Source organism: Lentinula edodes (genome assembly GCF_021015755.1).
Source record: "Lentinula edodes strain Le(Bin) 0899 ss11 chromosome Unknown C8R40scaffold_39, whole genome shotgun sequence".
Lineage (NCBI taxonomy): Eukaryota > Fungi > Basidiomycota > Agaricomycetes > Agaricales > Omphalotaceae > Lentinula > Lentinula edodes.
In genome coordinates this window covers 221,643-238,630 of record NW_025764345.1, presented here as the reverse complement: position 1 = coordinate 238,630, position 16,988 = coordinate 221,643, and the positions used below count along the sequence as shown (strand labels likewise).

At 44.4% G+C, this 16,988-nt stretch overlaps 6 protein-coding genes across 6 annotated transcripts; 1 reads left to right on the top strand and 5 right to left on the bottom strand.

The window, feature by feature from the left end:
• Nucleotides 1–134: 134 nt before the first annotated feature.
• Nucleotides 135–1,593, bottom strand: C8R40DRAFT_1123066 (uncharacterized protein). Its single transcript, XM_046228883.1, has 3 exons — nucleotides 1,244–1,593; nucleotides 962–1,187; nucleotides 135–910 (listed from the first exon to the last, which is right to left on the bottom strand). Exons 1-3 carry the CDS (start codon nucleotides 1,473–1,475, stop codon nucleotides 631–633), a joined length of 738 nt encoding a protein of 245 aa, XP_046082275.1. The 5' UTR covers nucleotides 1,476–1,593; the 3' UTR covers nucleotides 135–630.
• Nucleotides 1,594–2,408: 815 nt separating this feature from the next.
• On the bottom strand, nucleotides 2,409–4,011 carry C8R40DRAFT_571459 (uncharacterized protein). Its single transcript, XM_046235492.1, has 4 exons — nucleotides 3,942–4,011; nucleotides 3,325–3,854; nucleotides 2,957–3,219; nucleotides 2,409–2,903 (listed from the first exon to the last, which is right to left on the bottom strand). The coding sequence occupies exons 2-4, from the start codon at nucleotides 3,708–3,710 to the stop codon at nucleotides 2,788–2,790; spliced, it is 765 nt and encodes a 254-aa protein (XP_046082274.1). The 5' UTR covers nucleotides 3,711–3,854; nucleotides 3,942–4,011; the 3' UTR covers nucleotides 2,409–2,787.
• Nucleotides 4,012–4,296: 285 nt separating this feature from the next.
• On the bottom strand, nucleotides 4,297–5,282 carry C8R40DRAFT_1123054 (uncharacterized protein). The gene is made up of 3 exons (XM_046228882.1): nucleotides 5,036–5,282; nucleotides 4,903–4,979; nucleotides 4,297–4,848 (listed from the first exon to the last, which is right to left on the bottom strand). Exons 1-3 carry the CDS (start codon nucleotides 5,090–5,092, stop codon nucleotides 4,386–4,388), a joined length of 597 nt encoding a protein of 198 aa, XP_046082273.1. The 5' UTR covers nucleotides 5,093–5,282; the 3' UTR covers nucleotides 4,297–4,385.
• Nucleotides 5,283–13,266: 7,984 nt separating this feature from the next.
• C8R40DRAFT_1008260 (uncharacterized protein) lies at nucleotides 13,267–13,560 on the bottom strand (the record flags this gene model as incomplete). The annotated part of the gene is made up of 1 exon (XM_046222822.1): nucleotides 13,267–13,560. A coding segment is annotated over one exon (294 nt), but the record flags the coding sequence as incomplete, so codon positions are not given.
• Nucleotides 13,561–13,881: 321 nt separating this feature from the next.
• On the top strand, nucleotides 13,882–14,656 carry C8R40DRAFT_1174874 (uncharacterized protein; the record flags this gene model as incomplete). Its single annotated transcript, XM_046232253.1, has 4 exons — nucleotides 13,882–14,089; nucleotides 14,148–14,206; nucleotides 14,263–14,585; nucleotides 14,647–14,656. 4 exons carry the CDS (start codon nucleotides 13,882–13,884, stop codon nucleotides 14,654–14,656), a joined length of 600 nt encoding a protein of 199 aa, XP_046082271.1.
• A 571-nt stretch (nucleotides 14,657–15,227) lies between these two features.
• C8R40DRAFT_1208339 (uncharacterized protein) lies at nucleotides 15,228–16,759 on the bottom strand (the record flags this gene model as incomplete). The annotated part of the gene is made up of 4 exons (XM_046233174.1): nucleotides 15,228–16,040; nucleotides 16,165–16,298; nucleotides 16,383–16,418; nucleotides 16,699–16,759. 4 exons carry the CDS (start codon nucleotides 16,757–16,759, stop codon nucleotides 15,522–15,524), a joined length of 750 nt encoding a protein of 249 aa, XP_046082270.1. The 3' UTR covers nucleotides 15,228–15,521.
• Between the last annotated feature and the right edge of the window lie 229 nt (nucleotides 16,760–16,988).

The following is a 16,988-nucleotide window of genomic DNA, read 5'->3' as shown; positions in this document are numbered from 1 at the left end:
GCCTGTTTGATTAGTTTAAGAATGTAAAGCCGTACAAAGATAGTCTTCCGACTTTTCAAAACGAAAATGCAGATCTCATGGGCGGCTAATAATCTGCCTCGATTTTTTCACATACTTATCTTATCATTTGAGTTGTGATTATAAGATGATAAGATGTTGCTATACATAGAGGTACAGAGGGTACACTATAGATTACAGGATTACAAATCAGCTGTGTTCTTTCGCAAGGGACCCTGGAGGGAACCCAAGCTCAAGCCAACACTGGTGTTACATATAAGAGAGAAAAAAACTGACACAAAGATCTGAAGAAAGAGAAAGAAAAAAGACGAACAAATGGGAAAGTGGCAAGGGTAGCTGAGAAAAACAGAAAAACTCCAACCTGTATGTGAAATATCGTAGAGAGAAAAGACATCAGGGACCGTGTATGTAGATACCACGAGCCCCCAAACAGAAGTGAAACGCAGTGACTCATATGGAAATAAAGATCAGCGGGAGGCTGGCGTGGGCTGCTCGTAGCATGGACCGCATTCAAAATCCGACAGACCTTGTATGTCCAAAGTAAGCCTCATGACTTCCGAAACTCTTCAATAAATCATAACTGCTCCAAAATTCAGATGCCGCGGCTACCCACTACCTCCAAACCCAGTTAGCATTCCGAGGTCGGAATCGCTTGAAGCTCTTATACAGATCCTCGTACTCGTTCGCATCAGGATCGAATTGGAAATTCAGCCAATCTCCAATGTATTCGCCGCGTTCATACACCCTAGTCGTCCACGAGCCAAAAGGTCGCTCGATGATCTCATAACCTTCATCATCTGTGTTTGATTGTCGACGCTGAAAGATCTCCCCAATCTTGAGTGCCTTGCGAGTTCTTCCTTTCGCCTTTGAGCGCTCTTCACGCTTCTCATTCCTTGAGGAAAAATGATCAGCGTCCCAGGTCGGGGAGAAAATTTAGACGTACTCTTTCTGAAAAAGATTCCATCCTGCTCTGAGGAGCTCAACTTCATTATTTTTGAGATCGAAATCGTCGTTGAGTCCCGCCAAATATGCGGACTTCCGGGAGACGAGGGTACGCAGATTTGAAAGGTTATAGGAACGACCTGGAGCATTTTCGTTGTACTGGTTCTCAAATGTGATGAAAGGGACCGTGTTGATCTCGTAGTCCTTCAAGCAGAAATATGACATTGCTACACATCAGTTCGGTTAGCTTGTGCACTGTGGAAAGATACTTGGGACACTTTACCATCGCTCCTATGCACTTCCTGAGTACCTATCTTCTGTTTATAACCTAGGTCGGTGGCTGGATCCCATCTGTTATCCGCACACCACTTTAACCACTTGTTCTTGATCTGAGTCTTGGTTGGGCTCTTAGGGCTCGATAGCTCAGTAGTCGCCCCAGATCCATGAGTTCGCGCTTTCCTAGGGGTGCTAGGGGTGCTAGGAGACTGCTTTTTGGGAGATCTTTCAGGCGGCATTGGTTCGGATGTGCGATGTTGGGAGGGCACAGGGTGCTCGAAGAGTCCGTGACTTGTTTAAGTAGGTCCTAAGTTACGTCGGATTGACTCAGTTCGTCTTGAGCTTGAACAGCATCCGTTTAAGGTTTTTATCAGACCGTGAGAAACAACCACTACCTACTCCGACTCCTGAATATTTGAATTCCCACCTTCGAGACCCACCAATTTTTTATTTGCTGTCGAAATGGACTTTGAACAGCTGTACCGAGCTCAGTTGGTGCTGCAGCATAGTCCTGCATTGAATGGTGCGCTAGCACAGGTTCAATCAAGACCGAGAACAGTCAGTCTGACATTTACCGTCTACAATCCCGTCATTGTGTTCTCGAGAACTTGTCTGCGCATCTGAAGAAGTCCCTTACCATTGTACTTCAGTTCATATGGTGTGCACCCTTCAGGCACACAAACTCTCGCTCTCCCAGACATCGCAGCGAACTAGTAATTACGCGGAACTGGTACGCACATCCTTGAACTCTCTTATTATCGAGGTTTCAGGTGTAAATGTTTTTGGCCGCGAGAGGACCTTCCGGTGTTCGTGTGGATCATCGTTGTATCTCTTAGTTCTTCCTATTGAATTTATCCCGCTCTCGGATTCCGATCTCATTGATATACTCTGTGTTCTTCCTTCGCTCCCCATCTCACTATAGATAATTCGGTACGCTCTCTTCCGCTGATGGCGAATCGGCTATAGTAGTCAAACCGAGTCCCACAACCTCACGACTCCTCTACAGTACTTGTTCAGAGACTCGAAACACTGGACATGACGTTCAGTGGCTATGAAACACCGATTTCACAATCAACGTCGAACCCCAGTTTTAGTGAGCACAATTTCGTGGAAATGGTGTCCTCGAGATCGATACTGAGAACAGAGGATACTTACGAATTCAGTCCATCCAGATCTGCATTAGAGTATCTCAGAGCAACTGGCTCATGAATTCAATATAAAGTTCGGAACGACGCGTCTGCGTCCAGTAGTGTTACGTTTCAAGCATCGGGACGGTGGATGAAGAAGCGTATGAGCCCTCGAGGTATGAGGATTGTCGTTAGCGGTAAGCAAAGATAATGTAAGACTGTTTGTACGGGAGCTCGTCGTGTTCTGACAATATTGATTCAAGTAGCAAACACTTTACACTGAAAATGTAAGCCTAGTATGATTCATAGCACAATTTAATAGCTCGGCCCATCAAGCCCAGGAGGTGTTGAGTAGCAGTAGATATACAAAAGACCCCGGGTTTATCCTATCAGTAAGTCATTCCAACCGGTCTACTCAGCGCCATCAGTACAGAACACATGTTTCCGAGAAAATCATCCTACATGGAGAAAGAACCCTTCCCTGGCTTAACACTTGTTCATTAGCAGAAGCACAAGCATCTCCTTTCACCAATCCAGGAACTACATCACCCGAAATTCAGAAACAGGCTTGTCCTGAGGGTGTGTGAACTTACACGGTATTAACTCCTCCTCATCTCTCTCCAAAATCCTTATCCGACCTTCTAATAGCGCAACAACCCATCGGGATATAGTGACAACCCTTTGCAAAGGAATTGTGACCAGCAGGTAGAAGTACAGGAAGTACCCCCAACGATTTTGCCTGATGCCTGATAACTCGAGACATAATCCGAAGATGAGGACGGCAAATAGTGATAAGGTGAGTATCGTGGTCATGGAACTACGGCATAATATGAAGAGTATCGGTGCAATTGGATCGCTATCAACATCAATAGATTGTGAATAATTGAGGATGGCTAGTGTGAACCATTAGAACACATACATAAACTCATTCCTGTACTCACCGTATGAAAGACGACTGAACATTGCGAAAGTATGACCAAAGCCGAAGGTGGTGATTAAATCATTCAATCCCTCAGAGGCTCGACAGCTGTCATGACCAGTCCTCCAGAACGGAAGTACAGGAGCTTGGATGTCCTCAATGCATCGACGCAACACCCTGACTGTTACGAACGTTGACAAGGGAATCCAGGCAAGAATAACGACATCAATGCCGATCGTAACCCGTTGCTCCGCGTAAAGAAGCTTGAATGCGTCGAGAGCAGAGACCATAAACATGGAGGTTATCACATGAACGACGTAGACTAATCGATATCGAACTTGCATCTTGAGAGGGGAGGTGAAGGTTTTGTACAAAACGATATAGGTTGACATTGCTTTAAGTAGAGAGAAGGTGGCTGCTATTGACATTATAGAGCTCCCTATTAATTCTTGAGGTTCTTCTAAGTTATGTTCTGCAATGGGATAAGGGCCCTCGAAGCATGCGACACACAGTTATGTGCTACCTATAACCCAGATTCTGGGGAAGCACCTTTAATTCGAACAAAGACCGCGCTGACCATGATTGAGCGGTGAGCCACATGAAGGAACCATATTGTAAATATGTACAGTTAGTATACAATGTACATGATCGACACGCACTGTTGTACAGCACAGACTATTGTCGGCAGTCATCGGCCAACTAGACACTTCAGGCTTCGCGTTGCATTCGAATTTGGCTCCGAGCCTTTCCAGATTGGGGGCATACGCAATGATATGTAGCTCTTTGTTCAAGCTCTACAGCAATTTGAAGACAGTGCGGAAGTCCAGTGGCGTTTGACACTCCATTATTGTCAGAGTATTTTCTGAGTAGTAATCGATGGCAGCTTGATCCTCGCGGTAATAGTTCGACACCTGAGTTCTTTTGAATCCTGTACCAGAAGAGGACAGAGGGCAATGTGAAAAGCGAGAGGAAATTTTGAACAGGGAAACGAGACGGAATGACAGTGGGAGACAAACGGGGCACGATCCGAGTCTTACCGAAACACACTATGTACACCAATCGCAATTACACATGACTTTATACATACATTGTGGACAAAACGTTCAATCGCTACTACTTCCAGAAGATGTATCAGACTCTGGTTTCCATTGCCTCGTACGACCCTGATCTTTCAGCCACTCCTCCCCGTCCACAAACATGTCCCTCGAAGGAAACACCTCCAAAATCTCGCACTCAATTCCCTTGCTCGTGAGCGTATATGTCCGCCTCAGCTCTTCCTCTCCCTCAGGGCTCTGTTCAACATCCACATTCTTCAAAGCAAACGTTGGTACCTGCTTCATTTGCCTGAATGTCTGGCCAATAGCAAACTTTTCATCCAAGATGAGCCGTTCGCATTCAGGAGAAGTGAGGGTCACGGTGGAGGTTGCGGTACACACGACGACGGAACGGCATTTCAGCAAAACTTTACGTGTTTGAATGATTGGTGATGACGGAGATGCTGGCGCTGTTCGTGGGGTGTTCGTTGCATAGATGACTTCTACGTTGATGATATCGGCAAAAAATGCACTGCGGAACGGAATACTTCAATGCTAAGATGGGCTCCTGGACATAGTTACATACCTCAGAAGACGTTGAAGGTCGCCCTGCGCCGCCAGCATAATTCTCTCAAGTCCGCTGTACCTCTCGGGGTGTTCAATCTATAGGTATGTCTGTTATCAAGCGAAGCCATGACATCCAGTATCGTATCACTTACACGAACGATGGTCTGAGTCGTACCCCAGCTTTCTTTCATGGATGTGGACGTTGACATTGTGCAGGAAGCGAAGGGTTGATGGAGATGATGTTCAAGCAGGGTTCGGAAGTTAGTCCAACTGATGTCGAATGTTGTAGGTGCTTTATGTACGTTCGCATATCGCACATCATTCCTACCTCACCTCACCATCCAAGAGGTGAGGGAGATTCAGATCGGGTACACGATTCTCACGACCCCCCCCCCCCCCAATGAATAGAGAGTCCAGGCAGGGTCTATTTGTAGAACTGTCTCAAACGCCCTTCAAGCTCACATATACCTTCCAGACTGTACCTAAGTATTGGATATCATCAATAAGTGACACAAACACAGGTATTCGAAGATTTCGAACAAGTTTTATGGCCTCTCGAACCGTCATAGGATGCCGTGCAGCTCGGCTTGGGCTTGGTCAGGGCCTTTCGCGTGGCAACATAAGTACCCCCGATCTGAATCTCCCTCACCTCTTGTCACCATCCGCCTTTCGAACGTATCGGATATTTACCCGATATCTAGTCCACACACCACAATATTCTACTCAAAGGTCCTTACTTACCCGTTGGGGATTTGTTGGACCCACTTCTACATAGAAATGCCCCCCGACTCGTCCCTGCAGCCTTCTGCACATTGACCTACATATCCACGACTATTTTAGGCCGATCCAGGACCTTTTGGGCTCTTTTGGGACGTTTCTTTGTTTTCTTAGTACCATCAAGTTCATCAAAATCGTATCCATTACTCAAAAACATCTCCATATGTACAGTAGCCGGCCTCAGCTTCAGCAGAGTGCTTACTTATGTAGCTTGGGAGTAGCTTTAATTAATGGGGCATACATTCGGCTGCATGGTGTATACATACATTATGTATGCTACGCGTACCACCGCCGATTGAACTTAAAAGAGAAGAAGCTCTGACTATCAATGTAGCATCAGAAAACTCATAACACACGCTTCTAGTTCAGCGTATTTTTCCTTTTGACTTTTTTGGCAACGGCGTCTTATACACACGCGGTCATCTCTCCTATAACTAAGACTATAACTTGAAGCAAAGCGCCTGCCCCGGCGCGCTAAGACTATCAGATGTTTGAACAAAGGCGCGAGCTCTGTACATCCTGAACGTGAAAAATTGACTTTCAAGCGCTCTGTGACTGAGTCAAGTGGGGTTTCCGTTTGTTGACCGTTAGTCTCGTAGGCGGGAGGGTCGAGCTTCAATTTTGTTTTTGATCATTTGAATACTCGGTCCGGCAATTTCTCATGAATAATTCCGCTTTTACCACCACTGTAAATTTAGTTCAGTGGCTTGCCCTGGCATGCTCAATCCTCTTGTCTACTACTTCCAATCCAGGCAAACATAACATAGATATGTATATTATAGACCTTGTGTTGGAAATAGATCTATTGATGAATATGGGCTAATTGTAACATCTAGAGTTCAATCCTCTTTGATGCAAGATACTTTATCTATCTTTGTTCCTTCCCCCATATTTTGTTAGTGTGAGTTTAAGCTCAGTTGATAGTAAAGCAACTAATCATTGATGTAGGTACCTGTTAGTGTGAGTTCAAGCTATTGTGTGTTCAGTGCATAGACTATCTTCCAGGTATACTAGAGCTCACCTCAGTTGATAGTAAAGCAACTGAGGGACTCGAATATGCCATGAGCATGCATCTGCAAAACCTGTCTGTTTGCCAGAGCAAGGGTACTGGCTGGAGAGCACTCTCCAGCACCCAAAGCACCGAGAGCAAAAATTTCAGCTTGCTCTAGGTGCTTTGGCTGCCTGGAAGCACTCTCAGCTGCTCTCAGAGAAATAGCCAAAAAAACAGGTTTTGCAGATGTGATCTAGGTTGTACTGTACAGTATCATAATTGGGACGGTGTATATGGATAGGGATGGTCAAAGCTGGATCTCTATGTACATACAGAGATATGTCCCAACATATTTACTGTGGTTAGCAGATATCCAGTAAAATGCTGGAAATATTCATATATACTCTGCACATTGGATATGATTTTCTGAGCAAAACACCTCAGTATACACACTAGAGTCTAGAATATACTAGGTTTACCCTTATAGGGTGTATAAAACAATGTAACTAACAATGGAATAAATAAAGTTAGAAGATACATAAGTAATTGTTTAATGATATTGTAGAAAGCTGAGGGCGGGAGGGTTTCAAACCTACTGTATATAAATAAAATTGTCCACCATATGTAGACTGACAATGGAATGCAGATGAAACATAAGATAAGAAAATGAGATGAAATATTTATTTACAAAGTGTACCTGACTGGACTCATATCACCTGCTTTGGCCTAATGTCCATATTCATTCAACAGGGTTGTCTATGAAAAGGTGTCACTGTATGAGTTCCAAAGTTTGCTGTGTTTCAGTAAACAATGCCAGACTCAATTTTTTCAAGTTCAGCTTATTGTTATTTCTTGAGTGTGAAATTCAGAAAATGTCACAATACTGAACTGACTCACAAAGTAGGATTTTTGAGAAACATACCACAATCAAGTTGTCCTACTACCACAACTGAGAATTAACCAACATTAACATGGATAGGATATGATGAGATAGTAGTATCCACAAAAAATAAGTTCAAAAGATATTGTTACAGTAGGCACTTAATGCTTAATCAATGATAAGACAACTGTGATTGTACTGCATCTGCAAAACCTGTATGTTTGGCTAAATAGCCAAAAGCAGCTTAGAGCACTTCAGAGCACTTCCCAGCAGCAAAAGCACCCAGAGCAGGCTTTGATTTTTACTTTGGGTGCTTTTGTCACTGGAGAGTGCTCTCCAGCCAGTATCCTTGCTCTGGTGAGTATACTGTTGAGGTTTGTACTCCGTACGCTCCTCCCGATAACGAGCTTGCCTCGTTTTTGTGTGAAAGAGAATGGAAGGAATCTAATGTGCACTCCAACCAACCAATCTAATACACAATATGCGAGTTCACTGCTATCAAATTTATTTAATAGCAAGGGGTAGCGTTGGCAAAGGTTCCGCAAAGCTTTGAGAGCTAAGTAAGAAGCTTTGATCAATCAATTTGAATCGTTCTAAGGGTTCGATATATTCCTTTGATCAAGGTAGATTCAGCACAATTTGTGCTTTGGTTTGTATTGATCTGGGTATATCAAGAATTGGGGGTTTGAATCAAAGTAAATTAAAACCGAAACACACAGACCCCTACAGAGGGCTAGAACTATGTGCTGGCACAACCACACAGCATGATTTGCCCTTAAGACCAACGACTGATCCTAAGTTCGAAGAATACCCAACAACTGGATAGACTTCTCGCAGTCACAAGGAGCAGAACACGACGTTCCTATACTCACAAGTGCCGGGCCCGAATGGCTGCTAGCGAAGAGGTTTCAGTCTGGCGGGAGTGTGTCTTTCCTTTTTACGGATTAGCACTGCAACGTCGTCCCAAAATCACTTGTATTCCAGATACATCGGATCGCTATTTATACATACAGAATATAGAGTCGCATAGTACAATTAATTTAATACAATCAACGTTCGGAACCGCAAGGAAACTTCTACACTCAGTCAGATACCATTTAATTTGAATCTACATGTCCTTATTTGGTCCATATTGGTTCCAAGATTCTAGTATACCTCCAAACATAGGCAGGTACTTCAATATTCATTTAATTTAATTGTTTTTGGAGGATGACTCGAATGGTGTTCAACTGTCATTGCGGTTCAACACTTACTTCGATCGTTTGCCACCTCGTCCGGAGGCAAATCAGCTCTCCTCGATTCTAATCCTATCAATCTGATTCATCTGGATTAAACTAATTGCTTCTCTCTTTCAACAGACACCCATTGTGCCTATACTCTATCAAGGGAGTTACACATAGTATTCATTTAATTGCATTCTTCAATGTTTTCTACGTCAGGACTCTTTGACATTCATTTGATATGTCTTCGGAGCCTCGCAGTACTTCGATCGTTCTTCTAGTCATTTTCCTCAACCATGCAACTTGATTGGTCTATTAGACTAAATCGCAGTCTTTTAGATTAATGCATGATCTCGTTCTAGAAGGAGTATTTGATAATTCCTGAGTTCTAGAAAGTCATTTCGAGTCAATCCTCGGTTCATGGTCACTTGAGTAAGTTCTTCCAAACTCCTGCCAGTGTAAGGTCCAATAAGAATACCCTTGGTATGTCATACGTGAATGGTCATCCTTCGGATGTAGTCCGAGTCTGGTATAATCCTGCTTGACAAACAGGTAGACTGTTATCCGAAGGTAGTATCGGGGATGGGTAAACTAACCAACTTGTGGTAGTATGGGTATATGGTCCCTTCAACTTATTAGACTGATTCAGTATTGACTTTGACTGTCAATCTGGGTCTCAATTACAGTCCTCTTGATACAAATCTATACGTGAAAATGTCACAATTCACAGCATAGACGTCTAGCCAAAATTTAGGCGTGTCACCGAGCTCACTGTACGTACCCGAACACCTTCTAATATGTAAGTACCGAAGATGGTGTTATTACCTTATACTATACAGTACCTACATAGACACCACAGACGGCCGCTCGAACACCTCAGTTACTGTCAAGTCCATGCCTCGGGCCTCCATTCCGCCGCTCGGTACTCCGAAGATCCACCTCTTATTGTAATCTCTCTTTATTGTTCTTTCTCGCTACACATACCCTTTCGTTCTAGTCCCTCCTTATTGTCTTTTACTTTACCCTGCAGGTACTACTTGTATAGCTCCTAGTAGTTAGTCTGGCGCTCCGCACCGCTGCGCCGTTCCGTAGATATAAATACTGCCTGTACGCTACTGTAGTTCCTCAGTTTAATTATCAACTTAGATCAACTTAGATCTCCCTTCTCAACTTAAGCTCTTCTCTAAGTCTTCAGGCTCTACGCCTTGAAGCACATCCTACTCGACCTTAGGACTTGAACGTCCTCTGGTCCGCTCCTCGTCGTCGGCGATACCGCCGCTCCGACTTGGCTGCTACTTAGCTTCTCTCTCTATACTCTCGATCTCCGGGGACTAATGGCGTAACGGCGGTGTTGTTAATAACTTCACTACTGTCCCACTCATCTTCCGCACTTAGACGCCTTGTGGCCCTGGCACGGTTACACAGTGTACATGATCTTAACAGTTACTTCCCAGATAACTGAGGTGAGCTAGCCGGACATATATGCTACGATACCGAACTGACATACAGTAGCTAAACCTTAACAGGTACATACAAACATGCAGTTACTTCCCAGATAACTGAGCTAAACCTTAACATATACATGTTTTGCAGATGTGTTGAACTCACCTCAGGTGATAATAAGAGTCAAACAACTGAGGTGCTTGAATTTATTATGCAGTATGAAGGTTAAGCTGCACAGTATACAGTAATAATGTCATTTGTGAACCAGAAAATTCAAAACTGTATGTACATATGGAATATTCCCCAAGTATCTCACTGGGGTGCATAAAATCTTAGACTTATTTATGTGATAGGCATGTATCTGTAGGCCTACCAGAATTTCATTCAGACTTTGTACAACGCAATATTGCAAGATTCCCCATTCAAGAGTAGCACATTGGCCTCAAAGGCTTAATTCCTTGTCTACTATGGTGTGCTAACTTGATGCTGAGGCTGAGACACTGTGCTACTGAATGGAATTTACAGTGGACACTGTAAAATGTGATTTTCTCATGGAACTTATCACCCTGAGAATCCGCCGGACCAAGTGTTAGAATGATCAAAAACAAAATTGAAGCTCGACCCTCCCGCCTACTCCACCGTTAGTGAACAAAGAGAAACCTTGGGTAAAGTCTGCATGGCATATACCAAATCTGAGCGCACTGCACAGTAGTATCATCGGTACTGTACATATATGTATGAACAAATTCAACCCAAATAAACATCATTTTGAGCAATTTGCTATAATCTTCGAACTATTTAGTTGAGACGCGGACAAAAAGCCGTAGCCACCACTGGCAGCTTAGAATGTACATAGTACACTGATAGTACATATACATATATTAAGTGATCTAGGAAAGGAAAGGAAATATATACACGGCATGGTCCAAGAACTGAACATCGGCTTCCAGAAATTCTTCCGGTGCTGCTGGCCTAACACCATCGCCTCCGAGACTATCGAGGAGTAAGTCCAGGGGACAAGGCTCACAAGTGATGCTTCAACTTCCTTGCTCTAGATCCTCCTACCTCAGCAATGTCTGTATCACGAGCACATCATGATAATGCACTGGCAACTACTGTAGTACAATAAACAGTACATCGGGCTCAAGAAAAAAAATGACGGCTGAGGGTTGCGCTATGGTTGTGTATGAAGTGCAAGAGAAATGTTGAGAGCGACCTACAGTGCGAATGATAGTCACGGTTTTTCACCGCCGAAGTTGGGCAGTAGGCACAGTGGGCCAACTTATAAGCAGAATCATCAATCAATGTGCGTTGCAAGATGAGGGGTGAACTAGCATTGTACCCCAGCATTTGAGGCGGGGATATATCCCGACCATGCCCGGGCCATGTCCAAAGTCAGAACAAAAGTCATAGATTCGAACCTCCACTGGCTCTTTAAGCATCGCATACTTTTCACCTTATCACAAGCGACCTACAAGTTACGGGGTCTGAATCTTTCGTAAAAAAACCCTCAAGTTGTGAGCGGTCGATGCTCAACCGTACACACAACAACCAACATGAGGTCAAGTATGGGCTGACGGACCATATAATGAGGAGATAGATTGACCAGAGGAGATAGTATATATTCTTCTTCTGTTCATCGATATTAGTGAGATCGTCTGTCTATTGCGTCTGTGAGCCAGGCTAAATAACGACCGAAATTTTAGAGAACGAAGCACCACTCGAGATTAAACCCACTCACTTTGTCAAGGAGTCTTTCAACATGCTTTAATTTCATATGCCAGCAACGACAATCCTCATACCAGCCTTTTCTAAATGCTTCAATGGCTCATACACCTCCTCATCCACGCCCCGATTTTTAAAACGCAAAACAACGGAACGTAGACATGTCGTCCCGCAAGCTGGATTATTAGATTCAAGGGAGTTAGCTGTAGCTGGCCTGGAGGTAGACCTGGATGCAGACCCAGACGAACCGAAGTCACAGTGACCCTCAGCTCTCGGGACCCATCTCGACGTCACCATATCCACGAAATCGCGGTCGCTGAAACAAGGTTTCGACATCGATCGTGAACCGGGGGCTACAGAACCGCTGAATGTCATATCAAGAGTTTCGAGCCTCCGAATAAGTACTGCCGGGATCGCCATATGATTGGTAGGGAAAGCATTCAACTGTTGCAAAAGATGCGGGGTTATGGGACTTGGAAAGACACTTCTCGCAGACGCATCGTCACGATTAGAAGACGAGGGAAGTGAATCATCTATGGTAAGATGGATGATGGAAGGAAGTATTCGAAGTAACTTCAATAGTTTTGTGTCCAATAGCGGGATGTATTTGATAGATAGGACTGTGAGATGGAATGAAGATCTTGATATGAACGCATTCAAGTTTTTCTCTGGCCAAGAGCTGCAGTATTCGTGCGAAGCCTCGATGAGAAGAGAGTTCAGGGAGGGGCACGTCAAAGATGAAAATACGACGTCAACGCAATCTTGTGAGTTGTTCCGATGTGGTGCCCACGTTTGCGAAAGTGATAATGATAGTGTCTGAAGAACAGGAGCTACCATGGGAGCCGAGCTTTGATAGTCGTCGCTTGAAACATGTTTGTCTCGAAAATGCAACTCTTTCAATTTACTGCACCTCTCTATGATTCTCCCCATCTCTTCTGGAAAGCGACTAACTTCGAGAATGGTGAGTTGTTCAAGAGGGAACTTGAATTCCGTCAAATCCCCAATATGAAAAGAATGAATGATTAATTTGCGTAGTTTTGTGGCGCTCTGAAAACGATTCACGCGTGTCTGGCGAGAGGTCAAGGTAAGACTTGGTATCGAGAGCGTTTCCAGAGCATGAAACTGTGAGAGATTATGAGCAAACATGACGTCGAACGTGCGGCGATGATCTATTGAAATCCGATTCCAGCGATGCGTGTGCTCGACAAGAGCAGCGCATGAAGCTAGGGAGTGTGGCTCCACTAATACCCCAGTTTGCGATGAAGATGTATCAATGAGAAGGGGCAATTTCCCTGTATGATTGAGATATAACTCCAGAACGGAGTTCAGTTGGTTGTGAGACACCCCCACATCAATCCGTATGCGGGACCACAAGGCAGGATATGACTTGACTATTCCTCTCCAGCGCGAACATACACTGCTGATTGCTAAAGCGGGCACTAATCTGAGCGTTTTCGATGTAAGCTCGTTGATTTCGCACGCGTAGTCGAAAATCTGACGGAGAGTTTCGTTTGGCAGTTTTCGTATAGGGGATGCAAGAAAAAGGAGGAATTCTTTTGTTTTTTCAAGACGACGATGTTGATTTCGAAGAAAGATGATACGGGAATGTAGGCGGTGAATTTCAGCTTCACAGTTCTCAAGGTCTTGGTCATATTTCGCGAGCGCGATGAACAATTCGACCTTGGAATGAACTGCAGACCCAAATTCAGAGCGCAATCGTAGATAGATCTCTTCGAGATCCATTCCTGTATTTAGATGATAGGGCTTTGAAGCTGACTTTCCTCAATGGAAAAAGTTCCAAAAGCCAACAAGCACATAGGCTCGAACTAGTCTGCTGCTGAGAAGAATAAGAATCAGAATGAGATTCAAATTGATGTCCGGAATCGCTGACACCTTTGGGCGCCTCAGACTGGTTTGTCTAATAAGTACATAGGCGCTTATTTAGTCTTTGTCCTTATTATCATGCTGCACGCAAAAAAATCAGGTATCAAAACGATCCCCGGAGACATATTCGAAGCTGGTCCTGCACCATCAGAAACCGTGACCAATCATCTTGATTTTCCTCAACAACGGATCGTCCTTGTTCACGCGTGCAACACCGTTGGCTCATGGGGTGCAGGAATTGCTCTAGCTTTCAAGGACCGGTATCCTGAGCAGTATGAACTATATCGTCAGTGGTGCTTGGACCACAGGAACCCGAATATTCCAAACAATTCTTATGACCGCAGGAGAGTCCCATCTGGTGGTCGAGGACGAGCGTCAAGAACTTCAAGAGGCGAACATGATGGTAGGAGATTAGGAAAGACACTTAGACAGAAAAATATGTTTCGAAGGCAAACACAGGAAACGTTCAAGATAATCGTTCAATTCAACGCGGATTCTCTCGTTGGGACGTGTTTATTGATCCCTCCACCTTCCACTTCTCCTTCCTCTCCAGAGTCAATCTCGAAACCAGGAATATATATCGCTTGTCTCTTCACATCAAAAGCCTATGGTCGCAAAAAAGATAGTCCCAAAGAGATCCTTTCTGCGACTAGAAGGGCGCTGGTTGACCTCACGAGGCAGTTGCATCAAGGGGTGAATTTCCTTGGAATTAGAAACACCGAGCACGTCTCACAATCGCAGACGGAGTCATACGAGCCTGACGGATGGGAGTTGCACGCGTGGTTAGTACTAATTCGATTTACCTGTAACGTTGTGTTAACTTGCCACTACCCATGTCCTGAGGCACTTGTAGATTTTTTCAGCTCGTTTTTGATAGAATCCGTTGATCGGACACGTCGCTTAACCGTTTGGAGAGAAAATAAAACGCGACTTTTATTAAATTTCCTTACGGGAAGTCATCCACTTACTCTAGTTTACGCTACATATCACACCGACTGCTTCAGATGATTTAGATGGGTTGAAAGCTGTTGAAAGCTGCTGAAAGGTGATGCTTTAAAGTTTTATTGTCGTCTGAATTCAGGGTAAACATCCTGACTTGAAAATACCGCAGATTGTACACATACCCACAGATACCCGACAGTGTACATATAAGGAGCTATAAGGAGAGTTGCAAGGGTCAAATTGTGACGGTAGAAACTAGATGTGCGGTGATGACCACTAGACGCGGACGAATTATAATCACAAAGAGCACAGTTAGATGAAGATGTTGACAAAACAAGAAGTGCAATTGAGGGCGTACATCGAATCGACGGCTTTGGACTTGGTAAAGCGATGATTTTGCTTGAAGGGAAACATGAAATTAATTATTCGAGCGAAGAAAAATCGTATCGACCGGCAGTAAGTCCTTAGGGAGAAATTGAAACATCAGTTCTTTTTAGATATTTTGGTATGTGTGCGTCAGATTTCTTCAAATCCTCTTCCGAGTCCATTCCTTTGTTTGTCCACTTCAAATTCTCTTTCGTCCATTCTTGGTCCATTGACTTGTCCTATATTTGACATTGATACAACTCCAAGCTGAACCCTGCTGAACCTGGCTGAGTGGTACAAAAGGGGTAGTAGTAAGACAATGCAAAACGCATGATGTGTAGGATGTACGTTCCCAGTGCAAAGACACTTTTCACTACATTATGTATACTATTCATTTCCCCAAACAAAGTTCAAGTGAAATGAGGGTCACTCCATTCTTCAGGTTTATAACTTTCCGACTTCCCATTCCACTCTGCACTGACTGTTGCATGTCCATTCATCCATGCATGCGTGTTAGTCCGGATTTCGGCTGTACATTTACCCAGACCATACTGACTCAGATCCACCGTGAATTTTACTTCATCGGGATCACCAAGAAACTCGTTGCTTGGTTCTAGTTTGGGGAGAGCTTGGCCAGGAGGAATATGCCTCTGAATAAGTTCTCTGGTGAGCTGGTTGGCTTGAGAGGCATAAGCACCCCCGTCTCGAGATTTTGTTTCGCCTTCCAGCCCAAGGAATGTGTATTTAAGAGGCTTGGAGGATGTTTTTTCCGTCTCGGAAACACCTCGAGACGATATCGATGGGCGAGGTGGACCAGATGTCGAGGGTTCGGGGGGACCAGAATTCGACTGAAAGAAACCATCTGAGTTTGCACGGGGCAGAACGACCCCGGCACGACCATCAGCTACACTAGCGTTCGTGTTCGAGATCTAGTAGACAAAGGGTTAGAGTCCAAGTCGGATAAGCGTTTGAATGAGCGAAGGATGCAATATCGATGAGATATGAAAGATAGGCAAAAGGGACAAGAGGGTGGACAATACAACAGCGACTTACATCTGTCATTGGAAGTGCATACGCTGCGGCGGCGAAGCTGACAACAAAGAAGGCGATATTCAGACGCATTGGTACAATGGTAGAATGCGAGTGGTCGGCAGCGAAGGATTGAGACGTTGACCGGGGGATCGAAGCTGCGTAGTACGAAGAAGATGGTGGAAAGGGTACGTATCATGAGTATGGAAAAAGATGATTGAAGCAATGGCTCGTCGACTCACAGGCGATGAGATCAGACTGAAGTGAACTGAAGTGAGCTGGAGTGAACTGGATAGAGCTAAAAATGCGGTTTGAAAACGGCGACGACGACAACAATGATGAAGATTTACCAGTGAATCGATTGACTTGACTAACAGAGGAACGTGAAGATTTTCTTGAGGAAAGACTTGGGAGACGTGAACGACCGGCCAGCAGTTGTTGGGGAATAGAGGATTCTGGGTTCCGCTTATATCATTTTTTGAAAACCCCTTGGGGGTGTCGCTTGCCGAGTTCAAGGGCTACCTGAGGATATGATACAAGATGGAAAAGGGTACTTACAAGCTGGTGCCTGTCTGTGCCTACTGTACGAGAGAGACGGCGCCTGATGGCGCCGAATCATGTCGGTATGAAACACAGCGGGTAAAGCGTAAACAGCGCCTTAACGACCGATGACCTCCTGACCTCTTATGACAACCGACGGTAGACTGTATAGCCTACATATAGCAGCATATAGCCTGAATTAGGACAAGGAAACACTGCAATAGGACGAATACTGGCAACTCACAAAAGCACCACTGCGAATCACATGGCTTTAGCCTTTGAAAACATGTTTCCTTCTCCTGATAACA

Coding starts and splice junctions, on each gene's coding strand:
- C8R40DRAFT_1123066 (XM_046228883.1), bottom strand. CDS start 1,475: ATGCCGCCTGAAAGATCTCCCAAAAAGCAGTCTCCTAGCACCCCTAGC. Junction 1,188..1,243: donor GGAAGTGCATAGGAGCGATG/GTAAAGTGTCCC, acceptor ACTGATGTGTAG/CAATGTCATATTTCTGCTTG. Junction 911..961: donor TGGAATCTTTTTCAGAAAGA/GTACGTCTAAAT, acceptor TTTTTCCTCAAG/GAATGAGAAGCGTGAAGAGC.
- C8R40DRAFT_571459 (XM_046235492.1), bottom strand. CDS start 3,710: ATGTCAATAGCAGCCACCTTCTCTCTACTTAAAGCAATGTCAACCTAT. Junction 3,220..3,324: donor TTTGGTCATACTTTCGCAAT/GTTCAGTCGTCT, acceptor TGATGTTGATAG/CGATCCAATTGCACCGATAC. Junction 2,904..2,956: donor TGAGGAGGAGTTAATACCGT/GTAAGTTCACAC, acceptor CGGGTGATGTAG/TTCCTGGATTGGTGAAAGGA.
- C8R40DRAFT_1123054 (XM_046228882.1), bottom strand. CDS start 5,092: ATGTCAACGTCCACATCCATGAAAGAAAGCTGGGGTACGACTCAGACC. Junction 4,980..5,035: donor CGACTCAGACCATCGTTCGT/GTAAGTGATACG, acceptor ACATACCTATAG/ATTGAACACCCCGAGAGGTA. Junction 4,849..4,902: donor GACCTTCAACGTCTTCTGAG/GTATGTAACTAT, acceptor TCCGTTCCGCAG/TGCATTTTTTGCCGATATCA.